The sequence below is a fragment of the Furipterus horrens genome, unplaced genomic scaffold, assembly GCF_987537825.1.
Source record: "Furipterus horrens unplaced genomic scaffold, mFurHor1.1.pri manual_scaffold_5, whole genome shotgun sequence".
Taxonomy (NCBI): Eukaryota; Metazoa; Chordata; class Mammalia; order Chiroptera; family Furipteridae; genus Furipterus; species Furipterus horrens.
The window spans coordinates 102585647-102605954 of NW_028327175.1; the positions used below are offsets into that span (position 1 = coordinate 102585647).

The 20308-nt window shown below is 37.6% G+C and overlaps 1 protein-coding gene and 1 pseudogene across 1 annotated transcript in view; both read right to left on the reverse strand.

The window, feature by feature from the left end:
- Positions 1-4034: 4034 nt before the first annotated feature.
- The window catches only part of ZNF713 (zinc finger protein 713), a 33689-nt gene continuing 17415 nt past the window's right edge, over positions 4035-20308 (reverse strand). Inside the window, exons 3-5 of the mRNA XM_090279130.1 lie at positions 14352-14478; positions 12660-12752; positions 4035-5092 (exon numbers count right to left, since the gene is read on the reverse strand). Of these exons, the coding sequence (XP_090135256.1) occupies positions 4035-5092; positions 12660-12752; positions 14352-14478 (1278 nt within the window). The remainder of the gene's footprint in view (positions 5093-12659; positions 12753-14351; positions 14479-20308) is intronic.
- On the reverse strand, positions 12953-13375 carry LOC150009182 (cytochrome c oxidase subunit 6A1, mitochondrial pseudogene; annotated as a pseudogene).

Genomic DNA, 20308 nt, shown 5'->3' on the forward strand with positions numbered 1-20308 from the left:
CACAGGCAGGCCCCTCAAGAAGAATGCCTGTGGCTCAAGGAACCCCATTTCCCTCAAATGTAATCCCTGTGGGTTTCCACAAGCAGATGTTATGGGGACGCCTCTTTCCAACACTGGTGTCCCCCCAAATTCTTTACCAGCATACTGTCAGATGGGATCTACTCATTCTGCATACCTACTCCTCCTGTCTGTAATTGTGGCTTCTTTATGTCCTTAGTCATAGGAATTCTGTTCAGAGTGTCTTCAATGATGGCTGTTCTGTAATTTAGCTGTAATTTTCATGTGGTTGTGGGAGAAAGCAAGGGCAGAGTTTACCTGCTCTGACATCTTGACTGGAAGCCCCTGTATGATCCATTATTGATCTTAAAAAGTAATATATATTGTTTTTCTTGCTAAGTGAGTGCATATGTACATATATATGTGAGTATGCAGATTTCTGTTTAATCAGTTTAGAATAAACATAGGGTGTTAGGCAAGCCAAATAATTCTGCAAAATATTGAGAAATAGAAAGAACTGGATAGTCCCTTAGACAAAGTAGAAAGTTGGTTCAATAGTTAGTCAACTCTAAGAGTCACATACAATAACCAAGTAGAAAAAGGATTTAAAAGTGTGTTGCAAAATGAAGAAGTAGCTAAATATTCTATAGAGGAAAATAACAAAAATTGCATTCTTCAGGAAGGATCTGGATTCCCTTATTAATCAAATTAATGAGGCATATAAAAGTTTTAAATAATGCTAGCCAAGAGGATCACCAAAATGAAAGGACAACAGGCCTGACAGTATTAGTAAAGTTTAGGTGTCAAAAATTTAAAATCTATACAAAAGGAAGTTCTAAAAATGTCCCATGATGTGATATTTTGTTATAATAGGAGATCAAAGAAAGTTATTTGATTCATGCAGCTAGGTTTTATAGATCACCTACAAATCAGCCAGTTGATAATCCATAAATTGCAACTTAATTTAAGGCACTATTTTTATTTTTATTTTGGGTTCGATAAGAGTACTAAAACCTGAGGTAGGTATACAAATGATGCATGGTAGAACAACCTAAATCTAGGAACATGTGAAAAGTTGGAACCCTGGGAAAAGGAATGTTGGCTACTTAAAGAATGACAGTTGGTTCCTTAAATTATTAAGTTGAAAACTTATCAAATACAAATAATAGTGTTTTTCTCCAAGCACACAAACCCTTTGGATATAAGAGAATCTATCAACACGATGCTCCTTTAAAACTCTTCAGGTTCTGAGAAATAGTCACACAGATGATTTTGGTGTTGAGCATCAATCTTTCATTTTATTAATCTTAATATATTTATCAAATGTTTTCAGAGTGTTATAAAACTATCTTCTAGGCACTGTTTGTGTCTAGTGGATTAGGAGTAAGATGACCCATGTTTGGGTGACATTTCAGTCTGAGAAACGCTGAATAATAAATCATTTATTATTATGCCTAGGCTTAAGAATCTCTTTTCGTAAAAGAAGAGTAATAACACCTGGTTGGATGGACCAAATAAAGTAATATATGTGAAATGGTAATGTTTTGCTCTCCTAGACAGAAATAAGTCATAACAAAAGGTTTTTGAATGAGTACTACTTCTTTGGCTCCCCTGTTCCAAGCACCAGTATTTTGATGTAATTAATATATATTTAGGGTTCACTCCTTAACTTAGACCTTTTGAAGAGAACAAAGGACAACATGAGGACGAATTCACACTAGAACAACATGGTTTACTGTACAATTAACATAATCATTTATGACCCTAAAGAATGCATACTAGGCCTCTAATTTAGTTCCTATTTATGAAGAATTGGTAAAAAAATCCTTGGCCAGCTGTGGTCTGATTTAGTCCAGACACTTATTTTCTGGGATTGTCCAATTCTGCTGATTTTCTTCTAAAAATCCCATATTGTTGTGTTCTTCACCTATCCTGAGATAAACTGCCTAGTGTTGGAGCCCTTAGTACTCTTTGTGGAATGTTCAGGTCTTTTATTCTGGTTCCAAAACTAAACTTTGATTAAAGCCTTTACCATGTGTAATTAATCATTACTTCTTTAATACATACCTTTGCTGTCAGACTTTACCTTGGCTCACTCTTTCTCTTCCTGAAATCTAGTGCCCTATACTCTGCCTCCTTATGGCAAATGAATGTTAAATGTAGTTCCTTTTGGTGAAAAGATACTTCCAGAATTGATCCACCCTGAAAATGGATCTTCACTACAATAATATTTGTACAAAAAAGTACTATTAGACATCCTCCATGACTACTCTAACTCAGGGTTTTATTAAATATTTCACATCAACCAATGCATGAGGTATATGACTACGTGAACTTTGAAAAGCTTAACTTCTGTGGTGAAATGAGTTCACTTTATTTATTTATTGGCTTTTAGTGTTTTAATTTTTTAAAGTCTTTAAATCACTTCAGCTTTGGTTCAAAACTATAAAATCTAGCCCTTCATAGGGAAGAGCATCAGAGAAGTCTTGAATTGGGAGATATATTAGAAGAAAGGTAAGAAACCAAGGAAACTGCATTCCTACCTTAACCCCATGGCCTCTTTAGCAGTGCCTGAGAAGGCTGAGGGAAAAATGAAAAGCCAGGAAACTCAGGCAGCCTCATAGTTATAGCTATTTGTGGCTTATGACAGTTTATAACGCTTTGTAATATCATAATGTGATTTTTGTCAAGGCATCATAAAAATCAAATTAAATCATCTAAATTCTTTTTGGAGAAAGGTGTTACATACATATATCTCAAAAAAATAAAGAATCATTAAGCCAATTAGTAGTACTTCCTTAGTTGCTTATATAAGACATTAAGACTCTTTCCTGGTTCTTAGCCTCAAATTTGTACCACAGCTCACTCTCTAGTACAGTCTGCTACTTCTTGTTTTCCACAGCATGCTGGGAAGCATAGGGAGTCTTAGCCCCTGGTCATTATTAAAAAGAAAAAAAGACTTCTCTCTTCAAATTTTCAAATATAGCCAAAACAGCAAGAGTAATTTAAAAGTTTATGTTTGCTCTAGGTAAATTTAAAACTAGAACAATATGATAGAAAAGTAGACTCCTCTGAATCACTTTTCAAATTTCATCAACATGATCTTCAGTTTCCTCCAAGATTTCAAAAATGATCCTAGGACTCATTTTATGAGAATAATGAAAGGATTGCTAAAAAAGCAAACAAACCAGAATATTGTCATATTCTATTACATTGTTTCTCAAATAATGGAATAGAAGATTTAGGTGATACATTAATAAATATTTTAAAATTCAAAGTTATATATTTACTTTGATGGAAATTAGAACAAATATAATTAGCATATAAAACTCAGTTTTCATAAATAATATTTCCTGGAAAAAGGCTAAAAATTGAGTCCCTTTATTAAGTAAATACTAAATATGGTAAAAACTATGAAGGAAGCACACAAATGACTGAAGTTTGAAAACCATTGCTCTCTTCTGTTTATTTCAAGTTTATGTCACTAGTTACACCACATTATTATCTTGATTAAACAATGTTTATATAATTAAAAACTTTATACCATAAAACTTACAGGTGAATACTCACAGGTTATTGCCTATAAAATTTCTAGTCATTAAAAATGTTTTGCCTTGGCCGAATAGCTCAATTGGTTAGAGCATCATCTTGAAATGCCAAGGTTGTGGGTTCAATCCCAGGTCAGGGCACATGTAAGAATCAACCAATGAATACATAATGGGTGGAACAACAAAATTGACTTCTCTCTCTTTCTCCCTCCCTTCTTTCTTCTCTAAAATCAATCAATAAATAAAAAACAAAACAAAAGTTTTATATCAGATTTGGAACATGACTCCTAATATAATCTTGTTTATAAAAGAAATTATTTTCACTATTTATAACCTCTCCTGGGAATGTAATATGCTACTAGTTTAAGGTCTAAGTTTATTTGGTTTCTATACATTAAATGTTTGCTTAAAAACATCCTCTCTACTATGAATAATGTGATATTGAATTGGATGGAAAGATCTGACAAAAAACTTTCTACATTTATCTATTTATATAATTTTCCCCCCATGGGTTATGTGCTGCTGAGTAAGTGAAGTACCATGGCTTAAAACTTTCTCACATTTATTATATTCACATAATTTCTCCCGAGTATGGATTTTCCTATGTTGATTAAGGTGTGCACTCTGGGTAAAGGCTTTTTCACATTCATTACATTTATAGGGCTTCTCTCCTGTATGAGTCCTCTCATGCTGATTAAGATGTGTCCTCTGGCTAAAGGCTTTTTCACAAAAACTACATTCATAAGGTTTCTCTCCAGTATGAAGTCTATGATGTTCAGTAAGGGATGTGATACGGCTAAAGGCTTTGCCACATTGATTACATTTGTACGGCTTCTCTCCAGTATGAATCCTCAGATGTTGCGTAAAGGATGAATGTTGACGAAAGGCTTTCCCACATTCATTGCATATAAAAGGTTTTTCTCCTGTGTGAATTCGCTGATGTTGAATAAGATGTATCCTCTGGCTGAATCTTTTCCCACATTCATCACACTTATAGGGTTTCTCTCCTGTAAGGACTATCTGAGGATAAGTAAAAGCTGAGCTGTGGCTGAAGGCCTTCCTACATTCACTGGGTCTCTCTTCATTATGAATATGATTAGTAAGAAGAATATGTTGATTGAAGTTTTTCCCACACTCATTATATTCATGAGCATTCTCTCTTACATAGTTTCCCTGACAGTCAATCAATTCTGAATTGTGTTTGATGTTATTTCCTTGTGGGTCTGAAGTAAGGGGTATTTTAATGGAAGAAATTTTCTGATGCATAGTAAGATTTGAGTTCATTTTATAGTTTTCCCCAAATCTATTACATTCAAGGCTTCTCTCCTTTGTGATCTTTTTTTGGGTGAAATCTAGACATCTTAAATGTCTCTGCTGATTTTCTTGGTTAAACTCTAACTGGTAATCAAAGTCCCAGAGTCCTCCTAGAATGGAGTACCAGAAATTGTCTCCTGTTAGTCTCTCCATTATCATGTCATGGGTTTGATTTTCATCACAAATATTCTGGTTTGGAGTTAATTTTTTGACTTCAGGTCTATTCTTCCCATCTAAAAGAAATTCAGAACAAATTAAGAAGTACACACTGATAGTTACAAAATAGTCATGGGATGTAAAGTACAGCATAGGGCATATTGTCAATAATATTGTAGTAACTATGCATGGTGCCAGGTACTAGACTTATAAAAAAACAATAAGTGGGGGTTGACAGCATGATATTTCTTTCTAATGATAAAAAACAAAAGAAATTCAGAACATACAAATAATTTTCAGCATTTTCTATGATTGAAAAATATTGTTGCATAATGAATTACCAAATGAAACTGACAATAATGCAAATAAGGCATTTGTGGCATTGAAAAGTTTTAAAATGTGGCCACATAACAACAGTGGAAAGACTATAACAAGATGACAGAAAGCAGTGAGCTGGGGGGAAATTTTAAAACGTATGGTAACCACGAAAAGAAGAGATCATCCAGGAGTATCCCTACTTAAAAGGAAATGGAAAGGAGATTAAGAAATATCAATGAAAAGTCTGTGTTCAGAGGTGGGAGACATTAGAGGTAAGATTGTAGTTAGAGAAAATAGGTCTCGCCTGTGGATTATTCTGTTGTAAGGACAGCTACTTGTTTATTTAAAAAGTATTTCTTCATATTTTTAATCTTTTGTTTAAAATGATAAAACTGATATTTGCTTATAGTAATGTATTCAAATATGTGGAAATACATAAAGTAAGAATTCCACGCCTTAGAGATAATCATTGTTAATAGTTTGGGCCTACCTTGCCAGATATTTCCTATGTTCACACAAGTATAAATGTAAACCATATTTTGAACAAGCATGACTCATGGACTGTGATAAAAACAAAATTTCATTTCAATCTCCTACCACTTTGAAATGTATTTAGTGGAGGTATTATTCCTCTGCTTCTAGATGAAGATTTGGGAAGATCCCAGGACTTTCCCCTAATTCTTATGTAATAGATACTCCTGTTACATTGTCACAAATACAGTCTCTATTCAGTAATAGTTCAATAGTGCAATAGTCCAAAGTCCAAAATTAATCTCTTTCCCCTCTCCTCTGGGTCTGTTAGGGTCATATTCCTTCTTCTCTCTCCCCGCCTGCCTCTTCTCCCACTACACTCTCTTCCTGGTGACCCCTCCCCCAACACTACTCTCCATGCTTGTCTCTTCTCTGACTCTACTTTCTTCTTTTCTCACTTCACTCTTTCCCTGCTCACCTCTTCCTTCACTCACTATTGTTGCTTAGTTCCATTCTAACAAGAGCTGGAGGGTAGGAGCTGCATGGAGGGAGGAGGGATTAGGAGATAGGACAATTTTTGTATGACTGGGTGGCTTCATATTCTCAGCTTAACAGATGGTTGAACAGACCTACTTTGGGGAACTTCTGTGACTCCTGGAAGGCTCTCTCTCCTGTCATTTCTATGATCTAGATAGATACCTCTCTATTTTGGGTTGTGCCTTGGGAGAAGCCCTAGGGCATAAATCCTATTAGACAAGATCTAAGATGAGGCTGGCTGATTCATGAAAAACACCCACGATACCCTATCCCAACAAACTTGTGTAGTGGTGTACACTGATCCTAACTCAACAGCTTCTCCTAGCTCACCCACCAAAGCTGTTTCATTAGTCAGCTGTTCTTGGGCCTTGGGCTGCTTTAGGCCTCTCAAAGGTGAGTCACGCACTAGTCTTTATCTTCTGACCTCAGGGAATATACAAGCACACCTCATTTTATTGCACTCAATTTTATTGCGGTTCGTAGATATTGTAGTTTTTACAGATTAAAAGTCTGGGGCAACCTTACATGGAGCATGTCTACTAGTATCATTTTTCCAATGGCGTTTGCTCACTTTGTGTTTCTGTGTCACATTTTGGTAATTCTCACCATATTTCAAGCTTCTCCATTATTATTATATTTGTTATAGTAATATGTGATCAGTGCTCTTTGATGTTACTATTGTAATTGTTTTGGGGTACCATTCACTGTACCTATGTAAGACGATGAACTTAATCTACAAATGTTGTGTGTGTTGTGACCGCTGCACCAACCAGCCTTTCCCCCATCTCTCTCCCTTTCCTTGGGTCTCCCTATTCCCTGAGACACAAGAACCTTGAAATTAGGCCAATTAATAACCCTAAGTGGCATATAAGTGTTTAAGTGAAAGGAAGAGTTGCACATCTCTCACTTTATGATTAAGCTTAGAGAAGAAGGCATGTTGAGAAGAAAAGTTCTTAAAGGAAATTAAAAGTGATACTCCAGTGAACACATGAATGATGAGAAAGAAAAAAATCCTTATTGCTGATTAGAAAAAGTTTTAGTGGTTTGGATAGAATATCACATCAGCCACAAGATTCCCTAAACCAAAACCTTATCCAGAGAAAAGCCTTAACTCTCTTCAATTTGAATGAAGGCTGAGAGATGTGAGGAAACTTCAGGAAAAAAGTTTGAAGCTAGCAGAGGTTGGTTCATGAGGTTTAAGAGAAGAAGTCATTTCCATAACATAAAAGTGCAAGGTGAAGAGCAAGTGCTGATGTAGAAGCTGCAGCAAACTATCTAGAAGATCTAGCTAAGATGATTAATAAAGGTGGCTACACTAAACAGTTTCAGTGTAGATGGAACAGCCTTTTATTGGAAGAAGATGTCATCTAGGACTTTCATAGCTAGATGAGAAGTTAATGCCCTCAAAGCTTCAAAGGACAGCCTCGCTTGTTAAAGGTTAATGTAGCTGGTGACTTGAAGCTGAAACCAGTGCTCATTTACCATTCCAAAAATTCTAGGGGCCTTAAGAATTATGCTAAATCTACTCTGCCCGTGCTCTGTAAATAGAACAACATTTATATAATTTATGAAGTGAAAACTCCTACTGCTGGTTGACAGACTTGCCACCTACTGACCCAGAAGGAGTGACTGTGCATGGACTGTAAAGCATTGATCCCCTGCATCAGGTCTTCAGTTACAGGGTTGCCTATCTACATTCCAGGTGCATGCCAGGAGACAGGGTCTAGACTCCAGATTGAGGCAATGATTAACTTGGGCTTCAAAGCAGTTTTGAAGAACAAACTCTGGTCCATTTGCCCCAGCTTCTCACCTAGCCTAAGCCCTCATGCAGTAGACATGACTGCAACTGCCCTTAAAAGAGGGTGGACACTGATCAGGCCATGTATGTGGGAGCATGTGAAGGTGCTGTTCAAATATTTTCCCCCATTGCTATTTATCTTTTTGCTTTGCTTATTACTCCATACCATGCAGAATTTGGGACTTGTGTCTATTAAATGCATAAATCTTTTTTTAATGGCTTTTAAATTTTGAACCACTGTCAGAAAAGACTTCCCCGTTTTAAGGTTACACAAGATTTCTCTTGTGTTTTCTTCCAGGTCTCCTATGGTTTCATGTTTTACATTTAAAGTCTCTGACATCTTTGGAGTTTATCTTAGTTTAAGGGGTAAGCTATGGATCCAATTTTATCTCTTTCCAGATGGCTACCCACTATTTATTAAAAGGTCTACATTTTTAACACCAGTTGTCTCAGCACCATTTATTAAGATCTCTACCTTTCCCTCCTAATTTGAAATAATTACACTTATCATGTCATGTTGTATATCATATATTGTGTTGTATCATATCATATCACATGCCAAAAACTAAACTCCTGCATATATATGGGTGTATTTCTGGATTTTCTATTCTGTTCAGTTGGACTGCTTTGTTTTAATCCATAAAATTTTACTGCATATTATCTGTAGAGCTAATCCCCCTTATTGTTGTTTCTTTCAGAGTTTTTCTGATTATTTTTGAGTTTTGTTTTTTCCATATGAAGTTTAGAATGAACTTATCTAGATCCTCCCCAAATCTTGTAGGTTCTTTTTATGGGGTTACATCACATGTATAGCAGAGACACTGACATCTTGGTACATCCATTAAGTCAAGTTTATTTATGTGTCTGTCAGAAGTGTCTTAAGGTTTTCCTCATGTATATTGCACATTTCTTGTTGAACGTTTACTTCTAGATGTTTTATCTTTTTAATTGTTATTGAATGGGGCTCTTCTTTTCCATCTTATTTTTCTAACTGATAATTGTGCATTTACCTTCATTCTTCTTCAAAAATCTACTTACCCGGCTTCACAGTTATACTCTAACCTTTGCTCCATTTAAGAAATCTCAAACTCAGCGTCACACTCCCCGCCCAGTGAATGGACTCCTGCCCTATTCACATTCTGTTTGCTTTCTGACCTCATCTGGATCTCCATTTCTTTGACTCTTTTGTTGTCTTTCAGTTTTCAGTCCTCTTCAGACCTTACTTTACTTCTTCTTACTTCTTGGACTCCATGTCAAACCACTTGCATTAACTAACTCTCGTTCACAGTTTTCCTCCTTTACTTCCACTAGTCAGACCCCCTGGCTGGTTTGGCTCAGTGGATTGAGCGTCGGCCTGCGAGCTAAGTGTCGCTGGTTCGATCTTCCAGTCAGGGTACATCAGAGAAGGAAAACTCTGACTCCAAAAAACCTCCGCTGCCTTGCAGCATACCTCTTCAGGGGAAAGGCTAAGGGAGTAAACCCCGACAGAAAATCCGGAGCCGGAGTCCCTAAGGCGGTTTGACGTTGTAGTCAACACCGGCAACTCCTGCGGCGCACCTGAAGCCAAGCTGTATTGACTCCGTCTTTCCCTTGGACCCTTCAGCTGCGAAGAGAGGGGGGGTCTGCTGCATGGGCAACAGCAGACCCTCCATATCACCCTGCCCAGGTTCTGTAGCTTCAGCTTCACTGGAGAGGACACTCCAGCGTCATCGCAAGATGTCGATTCAACACGGGAGGAGACAGATACCGTGTCACTCCCGAGTCGGACTGCACAGCCATTCTCGGCGGTGCAGATAGACTCTTAAGAAGCTACACCATCGTCTCTCGAGACGGACGGCTGCCGACAGGAAGTCAGACAAACATGCCCTCAACTTAGACCCTACAAACCTGTCCCAGTGCTGAATATAACAGGAGAAGTGGCGTACACATGGAAATTCGAAACCACATATATAGAGGAAAAAGTCTCATTTGGGGCCCTAAAGCTGCCTCTTTACTATTCTTTGATCGGCACCCACAGACCTGTGAGCTGTGCAGGTGCTCCTCATGATCTCTCGTTGGCCTCCCAATTCATTTACATTCAACAGGGGACCTTGCCTCCTACTTAGCCAAGGAAATGGAAATCAACATGTGGGAACTTCCCCAAATATGCCACAAACAAACTTATTTCTGTACAAAATCATCCTAATCTCTTTATCTCTAATCCCACTCCTATGTCTTCTAGAACTGTGACCCATCTTTTGTATCTATTTCTACCTACACTTTCTACTATTTCCCTTCAGCATTATAAACAAGATAAAAGCATTCCTGCTTAGAACAATCTTCTTTGACACTACCTTCTTATTCTAGCAAATATCCTCTTTATTGTCCCCCCTTCTACTGTAGCTTTTTGTGAGAGTACTGTATATTTACTAGTCTATGTGGTTTTTTTTTTTTTTTTTTGTTTTACCTCTGTTCACTTGACAATGTACAAATTGATTGCTCTTCTAATCAGCCCCCTGTCAGTTCTCTTAATATAATTACTAACCTCTTTGTTGATAAATCCACTGGACACTCTCCAGGTCTCATCTTAGCCAGGAAGAGATTTCTAGATAAATAAATATCAGCCGATGTCAACAACGAGGCAGGTAATACCCCAGAGAATACATCAGAATTAGGTCACAAAAGCCAGATCATTCTATGTGTCCTTTAATCAACAGAGCTGTTGTACCATGTTCTCATCAGAGGAACCACTAATTACGTCTCACAGGGTAATGCGAAAACACAAGTAGCCTCCATGGAGGAGACTGCTAGCCTGCCTGCCATGACAAGGAGAATGTGAAAAACTCACTTGTTCAAGCTGAATTATGAACCAAGAGCCTTGGGTATCAATATAGAGGTGCATAATGAAGTCTGGAAGTTTTCTTAAGTTAGCAATTATTTTCTCTAGTTGAGGGTCATCTGTGGGTAGGGCCATAATGGGAGATGGTGTGGATCCTACACATGGCAGCATAGGTACCTCTTGGATAGAATAGCTCTGCCTTCTGCTGTAGGTGCCTACCCAGGCAATTCACCTAAAAAGGGAGTTTTTAACTTCTTTTATTTAGTGTCCTACTTCCTGGGATCCAGGGTGTGGAGGTTCATAGAAATAATGACACCCACTGTTGTCAAGGAAAGTGCTAGAGGTTCTTGACAAAATGTTTTAATTATCAGCCTCTACTCATGGAATGTCAGCACTGGGCAAGCCAAAATTCAGGTTCAAGAGGCTGAAATAGGAACAGAGTTTCCTGCCTAGGATAATCCAGAGCACTAAAAGCAAGAAGGACAGCTAAATCCAAGTCAAGTTGAAAAGCAGAAGTTTGAATGAAACAAAACCAAGTCCAAATGATGAAACACGGTGCCAGAACAAAGAATCAGAGTGGGAAACTAGATAGAGATGGGGCAGGTTAGTTTGGTTTAATGAACCAGAGTGGAATATAGCATACATGTAGCAGCCAACTGTTTGCTAACATAACCTAGGCAGAGCTTTGTATTGTTAGCGATGCTAACAATAGGGAACTATGGAGGTTTTTCTTTTGGTCAAGAAGTTTCATATTTAGTGAAATATTTTAAAGAAGAATATGAAGTCAACATATCCATGTTCTGAAATACAATACTTAATTAAATAGTAGCAAGACATTCATAAACAAAAATATAATCTAAAATCTGGAAAGAGCGTTGGGTGAAATACTTAGACTAGGAATGTAGAAATGGGGGAAACTGACATATAAGGCTATTTAAAAGCATTGTACTGCAGAGTGGAACACCAAATCCATCGGAATACACACCTTTAGAAGGTTAAGGAGAGAGAGAAGTAGTACAGGAGCAGGTAAAGGTCCAGGAGAAAGGCTAAAAGAGGCAAGTACAGTGTATATCACAAGCCAGGGTAGAAAAAACTTTCAAAAAAGTGAAGTCAACACAGTTAAATACAAGGGTATAGAAGACAATAACTGTGGTTTTCCAGCTACTGGATTTGACTGGAAGGAAGTTAGTGGTAATCTCCCAGAAAATAATTTTAGTAACAAGTAGGATATATCACAAAGGTGAGCATGAGAGTAAGAACCAGGGCTATGGCTTTTAGACAAGTTTAAAGAGTTTGATAAAGAAAGGAAAAGAAAAAATTAGAAGTAGGTAAAAATGGCAGAGAACTTTTGATACGGAAAAGAAAGATGTAAAGAATACCAAGAGACAATGTGTGAATAAAAAATAGAAAGTGCTATGTGGAGATTTACAACACCGAGATATTTATGGACATTCAAACTAATACCCTCGAAAGTTTTTGTGTAAGTTTAAAAATAATAAGTACATATTACCTGTTTAATCAGAAAAAAAATAAGAGAGCCATTTCCACTTTGGGAAGAAGTCAAATATGAACTGGATTTTTAAAAAGCCTTCAGTATTCTTTAAATCCCAGAGAGAGATATTTAGAGCACACTCAGTTGAGTCTTTCAAAAGCGACTATTTCCCTTCACTCAGTAGCAAATAGTAAAACATTTGCTTCTCACCTGGATGACAGTCCCGTGGTCTGTCTCTTTCCATCATCCACTGCTCTTCTTGCTCCAAATGAGTGATTACCTCTGGCTTGTGAAACTGATGCCCTATTCATGGAAAGAAATATATCTCGGAAGTTTATACTGAAAACAACAACAAAAAATTCTCTCAGAACTCATTTCCAAACTTTTTTAGTCCTTTTTTTCTCCTGACCAATCTAAGTTACTTATTTAAGCCATCTCCTGCCATAAGCAGAGAGACGGAAGATTAGTATACTCTAGTCATCATTTGATATTAGGAAAGAAGGTCAGCTTAAGTCCCATGCACTTTTCTGATCTGCAGAGTAATGGTGCCAACCAGTGCTGTGGTCCCCACTGCGTAGTGGTCCAGGTTTTCTTGATTCATCTTCATAGCCGGTTGGAAGTGGATTCACCTGAGGATTATGGAGTTGACTATGGTGACCATCTCTTCAGGGAAAGGGCTTGGACCTGATGCGGAGATGGAAGTAGGCGACAAACTTGGCTCTCCTGTGCGCTCCGTGGTGCGACCTCAGAAAGATGGTGGGCACACTCACTCCCACCCCAGGCAGCGCAACCAAGCAGGTGAGGCCCCTCCACTTGCGAGCTGAGCGCTCCTCGCCCTGGGAGCCACTTGACAGAGGCCGCGCCAACCGTGGTCGGAACCCGCCTAGCAGCCCAGAAACTCAGGACCAGGACCCAGCCACCACCATCGTTTTTTGACCAGGACCTCGTCAAGGTCCCAACCTTTTTACTCTTGAAGGGCCTCTGGTTTTGGAAAAAGGAGGCTTCAGAGGCAGCAAAATAAAGCGACCCACACCTCAAACTCAACAAAGTCAAAACTTTTTACCTGAGGAGAAGGAGAAGGAAACAAAGGTCTCTGTCTATGAAACTGATTAGGATTCATCTGTCCTGGCCTGAGCTATATTCATAAAAGCTTAGGAGGTTTTTCACTACTTAAGAAAATCCATACTTTTGCTTTCTGCAGTTTCAGTTGCCTGCGATCAACCATGGCCCAAAATTATTAAATGAAAAATTCCAGAAACGAACAGTTCCTAAGTTTTAAATTGCAGGTCGTTATGAGTAATGTGATAAAATCTGGCTGCATCTTGCTCTATCCTGTCCAATGACTGGAATCATCCCTCTGTGCAGCATATCAGTGCTGTAGATGTTCCAGGCCAGTTAGTCAGCAGTATCCTGGTTATTAGATCCACTGTCTTGGTATCCAAGTGCTTCTGTTCAGGCAACACTTATTTTACGTAATGGCTCCAAAGCACAAAGTAGTGATGCTGGCAATTCAGATATGCCCAATAGAAGCCATTAAATACTTCCTTTAAGTAAAAAGGTAAAGGTTCTGAAATAAGGGGGAAAAAAAGTCATATGCTGAGGTTGTGTAGATCTATGGTAAGAATGCATTTTCTATTCATGAAATGCGAAGAAAAAGAAAGTTGTGCTGGTTTTGCTATTGTACCTCACACCACAAAAGTTATGGCTAGAGTGTGTGGTAAGTGCTTAGTTAAGATGGAAAAGGCATTAAACTTTATCATAGGTATGTATGAACAGGAAAGAGCATAGTATATGTAGGGTTAAGTCCTATCCATGGTTTCAGGCAACTCCTGCAGATAAGGCGGGACAACTATAAGCCCATTAGAATAATTTCCAGTTTTACAGGGACTCAACAACCCTTACCAAGTGTGACCAGATTCCTATAGTTTTCCAGCATCACATCTCGGTAGAGGTTCTTCTGAGCAGGGTACAGCTGGTCCCACTCCTCTCTGGTGAAGTTCACAGCCACATCCTGGAATGTCAGGGACTCCTGAAACATCAAGCCCATCCCTGCTCAGACAGAGTTTTTGTTTGTTTGTTTGCTTGTTGTTTTTACCAGTGCCCTTAGGGGAAGGGTCAAAGGTACAGCAATAGACAAAGGTTGGAATATCTAAGCAACCGCTGTACTGAAAGTCTTCAGGGCTCTGAGCAATCCACGTTAAAAATTCTGAAACAGCGATCAGTGCCTGTCTTGCTAACACCTTTCAAGACGTATGTAAAAACATGCATGCAATAATGCTTGCTTTTAAGCTTTTTATAATCTGTTGCAGGGGAAGAGATTTTCTATCATCCAAACAATTAAAAAATGATAATGGGAAATTCATGCTATAAAATTTCAGAGATGACAGAATTCAGGATATGTTGAAACAGTGAAAGTAGGTATCAAGTTGGTGTTTCTTGTGTAGTCCTTAAAAGATTTTAAGCTTTGGGCAGAAGAGGAGAGAGGATATTTCAGTGGGTTATACCCAGTAAATTCAATTAAAAGAAAAGAAAAGAAAAAGAAACCCAAATGAAAGCAACAAGGGCAAACAGCTTAAGAGTAGACAGTGCATGATACATGTTGACATCAGTAAAATAAACTGCCTTGAAACACATAAGAATTTCAGATTAAAAAAAAGGGTAACCTCTATATTCCCTCCATTATCAATGCTTCTTAACCCTCTTGTTCTAAGAGATACAGACACACAACCAATATATATACCTCCTTCTCCTCCTTTACTACCTAACACCCTCCCCGATACAATTCACTTCATGGGTACAATAAATCCTCAATTCTTCAGAATGAGTCGTCGTCGGCAGCCGTCCGTCTCGAGAGACGATGGTGTAGCTTCTTAAGAGTCTATCTGCACCGCCGAGAATGGCTGTGCAGTCCAACTCGGGAGTGACACGGTATCTGTCTCCTCCCGTGTTGAATCGACATCTTGCGATGATGCTGGAGTGTCCTCTCCAGTGAAGCTGAAGCTACAGAGCCTGGGCAGGGTGATATGGAGGGTCTGCTGTTGCCCATGCAGCAGACCCCCCCTCTCTTCGCAGCTGAAGGGTCCAAGGGAAAGACGGAGTCAATACAGCTTGGCTTCAGGTGCGCCGCAGGAGTTGCCGGTGTTGACTACAACGTCAAACCGCCTTAGGGACTCCGGCTCCGGATTTTCTGTCGGGGTTTACTCCCTTAGCCTTTCCCCTGAAGAGGTATGCCGCAAGGCAGCGGAGGTTTTTTGGAGTCAGAGTTTTCCTTCTCTGAGAATGAGTGTAGTGTTTCAAATAAGAGCTCTTTCTCATAAGTTAAGATTCAATATTTAAGTACAATATTGACATTTCATTTAAATTAATTTTCATTCTTTGATAACATATCTTTCTAAAATATATTATAACTCAATGATGTAGGCAATTTAGAGATAAGTCACCAAGACCAGAAGAAATTAATTTATCCAAGGACATAAAGTTAGTAAATAGCAGGAACAGAATTTCATTTTAGATCTTATTCTAAAGCCTGTACTCTTTCCATCATACCACAAAGATGTCTTTTCTTTGTAATATCATCCCTTTTGTAATTTTTATTTCCAATTTCCATTCAATTTTCCCCATGCTTCTTAAGCACCAGGGTGAGGAAAATTATGAATTATAATTTACATTCTTTAATATCCACATCCGTAATTCTTTTTGGCTGGTTTCATCAGCACCTTGCCTATAGTTTTTCCTTCCTTCTATACTTTCTAATGATCTTGCACTTGGTTACCTGTTTCTTCTCTTCTTTCTTCTTTATTTTCATATTCTTATTTGAATTCTATTTTAAGGTAGATAATATATGAGTATGGTGTAAAAATAAAAACATATTAACATTGCTAGGATTATACACTAAGAGTCCTGAAACCCCAATTCAAAAGAACTTATGCACCCCTATGTTCATAGCAGTACTGTTTACAATAACTAAGTGCTGGAAACAGCCTAAGTGCCCATCTGTAGATGAGTGGATTAAAAAACTGTGGTACATTTACACAATGGAATACTACGCAGCAGAAAGAAAGAAGGAACTCCTGCCACTTGCGACAACATGGATGGAACTAGAGAGAATTATGCTTAGTGAAATAAGCCAGGTAAAGAAAGAAAAATACCACATCATATCACCTAATAAAAGAGACTAATGAACTACACAAAAAAAATGAACAAAATTGAACCAGAGGCATGTAAACAAAGAACAGAGTAACAGTTACCAGGGAGTAGGAGGGTAGAGAGAGAAGTGGGGTAAGTTGGGGAAGGGTTTAGTAAAGGAACTAGTATAAATAACCCATGGACATATACAATGAGGTGGGGATTGACTGTGGGAGAAAGGGTGGGCTGGGTGGGGGGCAGCAATGGGGGAAAAAGTGGGCTAACTGTAATAGAAAAACAATAAAATAAATAAATTAAAATAACATATTAAAAAGATTTAGTAAAAGTCATCTCTCTCAGGCTAAATCTTTCCTCTCTTTTCAGCTTCTCCTCCCAATGGATAATCACTACTTAGACTTTTTGTCTTTTTCCAGAATTATTCTTTATGAAAATATGAATATGGATTACTTCTTCTCAATTTTTATATTTATCTCAAAGGTAACATTTTATACACTGTTTTTTAACTTAACAATGCTGGAAATTTTTCCATCTCAGACATGTTATGACATAGAGAGCTATGTCATTATTGTTTTTTAACTGTAAAAAAATTTGACATAATTTAAGACTTAAAGAAAAGTTGCAACAATAGAAGAAATTCTTTCCTCTCCTCTCCCTTGTCTCTCTGTAATTTCTCTGGTCCATTTAACAGTAAGTTGCAGACATGATACCCCTTTATACCTAAAAAGTTTGGTATTTATTTCCTAAAAAACAAGGAATTCTCATATAATAACAATACAACAATCAAAATCTGGTACAGGACTGTTGTCAAAACTATATAATTTCAAATTCCACTAAATGTTCAAATAGTATCTTTTATAACAAAAAAAAACATTCAATCTATTTTATTGTTTTGTATCTTTTGTCTCCTTTAATCTGTACCAGTTTCCGAGCCTTTCTTTGTATTTCATAACACTGAGATTTTGAAAAGGGTAGGCTAATTATCTTAAGAATAAACCTCAGTTTTGGCTTGTCTAATTTCTCATCCTGAATAGATTCACACTATGCACTTCTGGCAGGAATAGTATGGAAGGGGATGCTGGGTTCTCAGTGAATCAAATCAGGAGGCACACATTGTTGACTAGTTCCATTATTGGCAATGTTAACTTTGATGATTTGGTTAAAGGGGTTATCTACCAGTAATTTCCACTAGAAAATTACTATTTCCTCCTGTAATTAATAAGTGTCTTGTGTAGAAGATACATTGAGACTCTGTAAGTATCTTGCTTCTCCTCAAACTTTTCATCCACTAGTTTTAGCATCCATTGATTGACTGAATCAATGGTAATTATAACGGTTGCTAACTGGTGCTTACTTCTGATTCCATTATTCTTTGTATAGTATTAGCTGGCTTTCTACTGCGTTGAAGGTGTTTCCCTTCTCATTAATTCAATAATTTATATCAGATGGATTTATATACCTTTTATTCAATAAATTATAATCATTTACTACCACTATTTATTTTAATGCTCAGACTATATTAGGTTTAGCTAGTAGGAGCCCCTTAAAACTTAACTCCTGTGTCCTTTTGGCATGTCCCTATCATTTTTGAGCACTTCTTTTACTTTTTGAACAGAAAAAAAATGTTCTTTAAAAGTTCATCTTATGTTTTTCAGTCTCAAGTCTGGAGTCAGCCACTTCTCCAAGGATCCCTATTTCCTTTTAATGGTCCAATACCGAGTAGCTCTTCTGCTGCTGCTCTGTTGGTGAAATATTGAGAGGCTATGTCTGCTTTCTTTTAATGTAGAATGACATTTAGGAACCAAGATCTGGGCATCAGGTGTGTTCAGTGCTACCAGAGTATTACTGCTTCTAGGTCCCCTCAGTGGTTGTATCTGGAAGATAGAGGTATGTATATAATGATATACATATACATGAACACACATATACATGCACACACATACACTCACACAAAAACCTCCATATCTGTTCCTAAATGTAATTATACATATTAAAACTCTATGGAGGCTAGGCCCTCTAAGCTGTTGTGCTAAGAGTCTTCAGAGCTCTAAGCAATCCAGGTGAAAAATTTTGAAACAACAATTAGTACCTGTCTTTCTATCATCTTTCAAGATAGATATAAAAACAGGCATAAAACAATGCTTACTTTCAAGCTTTTTACAATTTGTAATAAGAAAGATTCTTATATCATTTAAATAATTAAAAAACAATATTGTAAAGGTGTCACTGAAGAGATGACATTTGAGGAAAGACTTGAAAAGTTATTAGTACAAAAGTCGTAAAGCAATAGTGTGTGTGGCATATTCAAGGAGGAAGAATGAGGCCAGGGTGGCCAAAGTGTAGTGAGCAAGGGGGAAAAGCAAATGATTAAGTCAGAAGGGTCCAGATTCTAGAGTCTGTAGGACTTATTTGGGCCATCATAAGGACTTTGGCTTTTACTCTGAGTGAAATGGGAGCCACACATTCTGAGCAGGAGTGACATAATCTGATTTACCATTACCCTGCCATTTCCTGTGATACATTTTTTTGAAATAATCTTTTTTCTTCCTTTGCCTTTATCCTTCTTGCTAATACCTGCTCTTTCCTAAAGCAAAGCTCCCAAACCCACCTGTTTTTCTCCATCTTCTAATTTTAAGCTACCATTTTCCTGTCATCTAGAAAACTGTGATAGCTTCTTAGGTAATTCTTTCCCCTTTCCATTCTTGCCTCTCACAAATTCACTTATTACATGGTGCACACCAGGGTGATTTTTAAAGTGGAATTCAGTCACTTACTATGTTACTACCTTGCTTAAATTCCCTCAAAGGTTTTTCACTACACTTAGAATAAAACCCAAGCTTTTCATGGCCAAAGGCACTGCATACTTATCCCCTGTATGCTTCCCTTAACTTACCTCTAGTCATTCTCTCCCTCCCTCCACTCCAACCACATTGGCCTTCTTTTAATTTCTCAAATATATTCATGGTTTTCACACTTGATGTTTATTTAGCACATGCCTAAAATGCTCTTTTCTACTTCCTTTTAATACTTCTAAATATCCTTCACATCTCATGTTAAATTTTGCTTCCCCAGAGAGTTCTCCCCTGATTCCTTAATGTACGTTCACAGCACCTTATTCTTTATTTTGTATAATACACATCTCAATTTTATTATTGTATTTGCTGAACATCTGTCTCTGTTAGACTGTAAGGAAGTTGGGTATAGGATGATGTCTGTTCTGCTCATTGATATATATCTAATGCCAAGCCTAATTTCTGACACTCAGTAGCTGCTCAAAAAATATTTGTTGAATTAATAAACTATCTTCCTTCTTAACACAATAAATGGTTCTGGAAAATAAAAATAAACTCTTCTGGCTAGAATGCCAAGAGACACATATGTCAAATTAGTTCTCGATGTCTTTTTATTCCTGTCTGTGGGGAGCCTTAAAATTAAGAGTAAACTTAATGATGCCCTAGCCAGCATCATCCCAGTACACCAAGGTTGTGGGTTCAATCCCTAGTCGGGGCACATACAAGAGTCAGCCAATGAATGCATACATAAATGGGACAACAAATCAATTTTTTGCTCTTAAAAATCTATCTCTCTAAAAAAAAAGAATAAACTGAATGAATCTATTCCTTGCAGACCAAGGATCCCAAAGCACTAATGTACCAAATAAATGCTCAGCTCTAGCTGACGGTCTCCTTATTGTCCCAGCACTTGCTCAAGTTTTA